Here is a 7,377-nt window from a genome sequence, read left to right as displayed (position 1 = left end):
CTGCCGTGAAGTGCTGACAGGAGCCGGCAGCTGGCTTGCAGTTACTATGGAGGCTTTACTTACTTCGTTTTAAGTGAAGCATTTTATGCTGTAGTCAGGAGAGTGCTGTATGTCTGGCTAACTTGTGGAAAGGGAAGTGTGCCTGGAGCGAGTTTGCTGCTGTGACGTGTTGTCCTCGCCCCCTCTGTGTTTCTGTGTGGCGAGCAGGCGCTGTGTGACCGCTCAGGCGGCCCCCGCGGGGTGTCCCGGTGCCCGTGGGCCCGTCGCTGCCCGGGCTCCGTGCTCGTGGCTTTGGCAAGGTGCCGTGTGTGGCCGTTCGCTTCTGCGCAAAACGGGACCGAAGCACAGACAGCAGATTTTCTCCTGCCGTTTAACCTGGGCATTCGTAGGCCTTTCTGAGTTACTGATTCTGAGTCACTGATTCTTCTTATGTTTTCAAATCAGTTTTGAATCTTATGATTTTCTTGGTCATGATTTCTCTTTTTTTGCATGACAGTATTTCGGTTCTATTGCAGTTTTGGTTTTGTTATTTTTATAAGGTGCTCGGATCCTTTGTAGAATGAACCATGAGAAATCTGCATGTGTGTATGCATATAAATAAAACTACCGGGTTGGCCAAAAAGTCCGTGTAGTTTTTCTCATGAAATAAAAGACACATTGTTCATGTTCACCAATAACTTGATTGATTAGGATATTTTGAGTATGTCGGCTCTCTCCTGTGCGGTATAATGTTGATTGTTCCCAATTAATGTCTCGATTGGATCGCTCTCAACTTCAACTGGTCTACCTGACCGTGGAGCATCGTCCAGCAAGAAATGTCCAGCATGAAACTTAGCAAACCACTTTGACACGTTCGATCAGTCACAGTTCCCTCTCCATACACAGCATGGATCTTCTTTTTTTTTTTTTAAATCTCAGTTGTGTTTTTACCTTTCTTGAAATAAAGCATGATATGCGAAAAATGTTACGTATTTTCTTCCATTTTCAGTAATAAAATGGCCACACAAAAATTCACCAATTTTGATTTTTTAAAAAATGCATGTTGATGTGACAGCTATTACAATACAGTCTAACAAAAGTGTTGGGAATGAAGTTAGAGACAACTAAATGCTACTAGAGCCATCGGACAGGAAAATCCGAACGGACTTTTGGGCTGACCCAACACATTCACGTGCACTGGTACACGTTACTTTTAAAAATTACAGTCATAAATGCTCGTAAAATGTTCTGAATGTAGAGGTAGACAGGAAATAAGGCTCTGTTACGGTCCTGCGGCTTTCATTTCTGACCTTATACAGAGATCCACGTCCCTGTGACTTTCTCCCGTGTTTCTGGTGGTCACATGGTGCTGGCATCTGTCGGGCAGGGCCCGTGTCCTCCCTGCAAAGATGAGCGATCATCTGCTCGGGGTCCTGCTCATGTTCGGTGCATCACAACTCACAGAACCGGCCTAGGAGCGGTGGTTTTTCTGTTAACTTCAGAAACTTCTTACTAACCTAGAATTCTAGTTTCAAAAGTATCCTATTTAAAATCTTAATTTTTAACCATTGAAATGAAATGAAAATGAGAAAATAAGATTCTGTGTTCGTTTGATTGTTCTCTTTCCCTCCTCTTCCTCCCAGTAAGCCTGATACGGTGGTTGCCAACGGGGACGATTCACCGTCTTCTGCAGAGGAGCCGGAGGAGCAGCGCCGAGATGTGAACGGGCGGCCTGCGGGGGCGGCGCCCGCGGCCCCCAGCCGCTGCGACGGGGAAGCGCTGGGGTGCGACCCGCTCAGCGGCCAGGTGAACGGCCACGCGGCCTGCTCAGTGAACGGGCCGCGTTCTCATCACAGCGACGGTGACGAGGACGAGGATGAGGACGCGGACGGCGAGAGCGGGCCTGTCCACGCCGCTCTGGGGGCTGGAGACAGTCCTGTGCCAACAATATACTTTTCTCATACTGTGGAGCCCAAGAGGGTTTGTATACTCGCCATTTTACTAATTTGGCATGTAATTTGAACATTACACAGCATCTACGGTGTTTTCTAAAAGAGCAGCATTAACAGTGATTAGTACGTCGGTGGTGACAAACCAGAACACCACCGTTGCCTCTTGTTCTGACCAACTTACCTGAAAACAAAAGGAAAGAAGTGTCGGTAGTCGGCCGGTGCTGGGCTGCTGTCCCCGGCGGCTACACTGGTTGGCGTATGAGCCATTCGGGGTCTGGAAGAGGATCGGATTTTTTTCCTTTCTTTCTACTTTTTTGAAAAGATTTTATTTATTTATTTATTTAGAGAGGAAGGGAGGGAGAAAGAGAGGGAGACAAACACCCATGTGTGGTTGCCTCTCACGCGCCCCCTGCTGGGGACCTGGCCATCACCCCAGGTACCTGCCCTGACGAGGGATCCAACCGGTGGTCCTTGGGTTTGGAGGCCGGCGCTCAGGCCACGGAGCCATGCTGGCCGCGGGGAGGGGCTGGGTCTGAGTGGCAGCTGCGGTAAGTCCACCTGCCCTCCATTCCCAGAGCTTTCCTAGGGACTCCAGCGTCGCTTCTCTAGGGGGCACGTGGGTGCGTTTAGGGCGTTTGGAAGTGACTGCGTCAGTTAAATGTTGAATCACCCCAGTCGTCGTTTCTGTGGGCATAAGCCGAACAGGAACACTGTGAACAGGAGGGGAGAATTTAGGGGGAAGTGAACACCAGCCGCCCCTCCGACAGAGCGGAGAGAAACGCCTGTGGGCAGTGACGACCGGAGAATGCGGCCTTTCGGCGCGGAGGGCGCTGCTCCGCTCTGGCCCCCGGAGGCGCTCGTCTGCTCGCCCGGGCGCGGGGGTTCGCGGGACGGCGCTGCGGCGCTCAGGCGGTGCAACGCGCTGGAGGCGCATTTGGTATTTCTCACGTCCCGGCCTGCACGTATCCTTGCTCGAAGGCGAAGTGCGATAATTACATGGTTTTGTAAATATTCTAATACTTCACGCTGAGAGAAGCGTTTTGTGAATTCTGTGGGAAACGTGACGGATTGGTCAGGAAAACAGTTTGTTTTGCGCTTCCCCGGGCTTTACGCCCTTCTCCCTTGGTGAGACGAGGCAGGAAGAACCGGTGACGCCTGCGGGCCAGTCGCGGGGCAGGCCAGTCGCGGACGGGGCGCTCAGGCAGGGCCGGCGCCCCAGGGCCCAGGCCCGCGTGCGCCCTGGCGGGGTTGGCTTTCCGCTGTGGTCCCATTTCTAAAGATCAGAGGTACTGAAGAAATGTTAAACCCTAAGCACTATTTGATAGTGCTTTTATGACTTAAAAGTTGATGTTCTCACAGTTGTGCCATTTGTTGTAAAATGCGTGATGTAAGCCAGAATTCCACGTTGCAGCCGCGGGTGCTGGGACAGCTCAGGAACGCAGCGCTCGGCCGGCACGTGCAGCTGACCCCTGGACAGTGCGCGCTCGGGGCGGCCGACCCCACCCAGTCGGAAATCTGCCTGACGCCCCCAGACTTAGCTGCTAGGGACCCCCGCCGACCGGAGGCCGCGGGGTCACAGACCCTGTCGGCCAGCGCGTGTCCCGCGGGGCCACGCCCTGCGCGCAGTACTCTTACTGGAAGGGCAGCGCGGGCAGAGAGTGTCCCGGACCCTGAGCACGCGCGGAACACGCGCCTGCGGGCCGCCTGGGTCCCTGCTCCTGCCCGCCAGCGGGAGGGCTCGTGCGGGGGTGGGGTGGGCGCCGCCCCGCTCAGCGCTGCTCTTGCTGGGCCACCGTCCCTCCGTGTGAAACGGAGGCGCCGGAGGCTCGTCAGCCGTTAGCGGGGCCGGTCGAGTACTGTCAGGTCTGCTGCGGTTCAGGGGGCACCTCGGGCCCTGCCTGACGCTGCCTGTCGTTCCCACAGAATCGGGGACTCTCTTCCTATGTGTTTTTAGTTACGGCGGTACTGGCCCTAGTTTTGGCCTTGGCCTCATTTCTCAGAAGGATTGTAATTTTTTGCTGTGAAACTTTTAGGTTCGGATAAATACTGGAAAAAATACCACTTTAAAATTCAGTGAAAAGAAGGAGGAAGCCAAGCGGAAGCGGAAGAGCGGCTGTGGCGGTGGCCACGCCGCGCCCGAGCCGCCGACGATCAGGACCCCGGCGGACATCTACAGGTGCGCGCGGCCCTGCGGCGCCGAGCCTCCGGGGCCGCGGGGTGCCCTGCCCGCAGCCCTCGGCGTCGCTGGGCGAGCCCTGCCCCGTCGCCCGAGCCTGTGGCGCTTCCCAGCGGGCCAGGGCGGGCTGGCGGCGGGACTCCTCTGGGCCGGGGCGGGGCGCGGGGCGCAGACCCAGCCTCTGCTGCGTGTCTGCTGAGGCCGTTGGCGCTACTCTCGGTTGTAGAACCGCACGGGTAGCCGACTGCCTTCTAAGTGGGTCTGGATTGTCCGTGGGGCTTGGGCCGATCGAGCTGTCGCCACCCCGCACGCGTTTGTAAATAGGTGCCGTGTTTTACGGGGCCTCAGTTGCCGTTTTCGGCCGCATGTAAAGTAGGCCGTGTGTGAAGATTTTCGACGGAGTTCGAGTAGAACAGTTCAGGTTAATTTCTAGGGAAGGCCGGCGCCTGGGCTCACGCCCCCGCCTTGGCGCCCCTAACGCGAGTGTGCCCTGTGGCCGCGCAGGGTCTTCGTGGACGTCGTGAACGGGGAGTACGTCCCTCGGAAGTCCATCCTGAAGTCGCGTAGCCGGGAGAACAGCGTCTGCAGCGACACCAGCGAGAGCAGCGCCGCCGACTTCGAGGAGCGCCGTGGGCTGCTGCGGGGCCTCAGCTGGGAGGAGGCCGCGGGCAGCGACGCCAGCGAGAGCATCGCGGAGGAGGAGCCGGAGGGCCCGGCGCAGGGTCCCGAGGCCCCGTCAGGACCGCCCGTGGCGCAGGTGCGCGCCCCCTGCTGGCGGGTGGTGGCGCGCCGTCCGAGGGCAGGCGTTGGCCACGGCCGTTTCCCAGGGTGATTGATAGCGTTGGAAAGATGCTCCCTTTGTTTACTCTTTTCATTGGATTTATTGGGTGACGCTGGTTAACAAAATTAGGAAAAACACTTCTTTAAAAGAGGCCGTTCTCTCGCTGTGTTAGAAGTGCAGCGGCTACGCCTTTCAGGTATGGTCTGTGCTTGTTTTTTCAGTTCTTTTTATTTTACGCATTCATTTATGAAGTTAGACCACGGGGCAATGGCATGGTTTTCTTCTGGCTTCACTTTATACATATATTTATTCTCACAAGTCATAGTACCTCGTTAATTCCAGGCTTGTCCTTTTTTTTGATAACAATTTATAAAAATAAAACTATGCAAGTAACGCATGTCGTAACCTTGTGCCCTTGACACCCAAAGGCAGGCAGACTGTGCGTGGCAGTCAACGAGCCAGACTTCAGTTGATGCATCTTAGAAGATGAAAGGGGGGAGGCTCCAAAGACCAGAAATCTTTTAAAAACCGCTATGATCGCCCCTTGATTTTTATAGATGTCTGTGTAAAATGATATGTAAGGATGACTCTTTGATCATATTTCCAGCATTTTGTATGCATTACTTTTGCTCTAGTAGAACATGCACTTGAGCAGAGAAATCCAGCAAACACCCCACTGAAGTGCAGGAAGCATTCGTTGCGGAGCCCTTGGCTCCATCAGTGAGGCCGTCGTATTAGCGTGTGAAACAGACACGCGTTTCCACCAGCCTCGGCACGGTCGCTTCTCCGTTTCCCCTTAAAAAGTTGGGGCCGGGCGCAGCGAGGGGCTTGGCCGCGCGGCCGGCACTGCCTGGCGACGTCCCTGCTGCCTGCGGACATGTGGCCTGCGCCCCGCGCGCCAGCTGCTGCCGACACCGGCCGCGGTTTTTCTTGTAATACCTTCTTTTTCCCAGTGTGGGTTGGCCACAAGTGGAAAATATATAAAAGTTGAGGGCCTCTATTTACTCGTTTTTGGTAAATAAAAGGTATTTTACCATTTGATTTCTTGTGTGTGTAGTATAAAAATGGACTTAAATTTGGTAGTGTGATTAAGATATTTTAATGGTATTTGATTTCTCTGAACAACTTGTATTTTGGTGTTTTGTCTTTATACAAAAATCTTAGGAATTCATTTTTTTAAAAGATTATTTATTTAGAGAGATGGGAAGGGTGGGAGAAAGAGGGAGAAAAGCATCGATGAGCTAGAGAAAGACTGGTTGGTTGCTTCTTGCATGCCCTGAGCTGGGGACCTGGCCCACAACCCAGGCCTGTGTGCTGACAGGGGATCGAACTTGCAACCCCTCGGTTTGCAGGCAGCACTCAATCCACTGAGCCACACCAGCCAGGGTTGAACTTACTTTTAAGGAAAAGAAATGTGTAATTGGCAAACACAGGGTAAAGCATTTTGTGGGCATCTTACTTGCTTCTTACTACGATGCTCTGACTTTTGTCTCCTAGGCTTTTTCTGGAACCGTAATAGAAAAGGACGTTTTAGCTCCCTGTGTGACCCCACACCCGGCTGGGGCTCATCCTCCGCTGCCCCCGATCCCCGAACGGAGAGAAGTTCCGTTGGAAGCATCAGAAGAAGTTACAAAGAGGGTTTCAAAGTTCAAAGCTGCCAGATTGCAGCAGAAAAACTAGGCCCTGCCCGGGAAGCGGGCGTTTGCCTCCCGAAGCCTAGTTTGGCATGTGTTTAGAATGCATGTCGCAGATGTGCTCCCTGCGGTGTGAAATAAGGCGTCCTGAGCTCGACTGGAAGCAGGTTCTCTTATTCCTACCAGTGGTGTCCAAAATCCAAGCAAACGTTGAGTTCTGTCGCGTGCGGCGTGTTTCATGAACTCTGACACCGTCCACACTCTTGTCTCGGCCTTATGACGCAGTGGCAGCCTCTCAGTTTTTCAAAGAATACTGTTCGCGTGCATCGTTTCTGTGTTTCGAACTAAATACAGGCAGTTTTGTACCAGCTGTGATGTTGTGCATACCATATGGACCGTTTTAAGGAAACTTTTAAAATTTCAAATAGATTCAAGAATTATATTACTTGCTTTAGTATTTTAAAGGCACTTTAAAAAAAAATCTACTTCTTGTAGGTTTTGCAGCTTGGTGGCTATTTAAATCCCTGCCCCCCCCCCCCCGCCCCCGTGTCTGTCATTTGGGGATTTCGGCGGCGGGAAGCTACACGGCCCATGGGGAGACGTTTCTTTGGGAGAATGGTATTTTGTAAAACATTTTTTTTGAGTAAAAATTTTATGAAACTTGCTCTCGAAAACGTGAACTTTATGATTCAGAATTGAGTAAGGAAGCGTCTTGTGACTTGCGTGCTGGCTGCACGCGGCGCTCAGCGCGTCCTTGGACCCTCGCGGATGGACCCGCGGGCGCTCCCTTGGTGCGCACAGCCTCAGCGGGCGTCCTGTAGTGGGGGAGAAAGAGGTGGTCTCCGTGCGTGAAGA

The 7,377-nt window shown here is 53.4% G+C and overlaps 1 protein-coding gene across 2 annotated transcripts in view; it reads left to right on the top strand.

Annotated features, from left to right (window-relative positions):
* Positions 1-7,051, top strand: part of URI1 (URI1 prefoldin like chaperone) — a 39,593-nt gene extending 32,542 nt beyond the window's left edge. For both annotated transcript variants that reach the window (XM_054570287.1, XM_054570288.1), the window contains 4 exons: positions 1,623-1,959; positions 3,965-4,107; positions 4,612-4,864; positions 6,386-7,051. In XM_054570287.1, the coding sequence (XP_054426262.1) occupies positions 1,623-1,959; positions 3,965-4,107; positions 4,612-4,864; positions 6,386-6,568 (916 nt within the window). In that variant the 3' untranslated portion in view covers positions 6,569-7,051. The remainder of the gene's footprint in view (positions 1-1,622; positions 1,960-3,964; positions 4,108-4,611; positions 4,865-6,385) is intronic.
* Positions 7,052-7,377: the final 326 nt, after the last annotated feature.

Source organism: Pteronotus mesoamericanus, unplaced genomic scaffold (genome assembly GCF_021234165.1).
Source record: "Pteronotus mesoamericanus isolate MK-2021 breed Mesoamerican mustached bat unplaced genomic scaffold, CSHL_Meso_final contig_202, whole genome shotgun sequence".
NCBI lineage: Eukaryota > Metazoa > Chordata > Mammalia > Chiroptera > Mormoopidae > Pteronotus > Pteronotus mesoamericanus.
The sequence above is the reverse complement of the archived record's forward strand: the minus strand, read 5'-3'. Positions and strand labels throughout refer to the sequence as shown.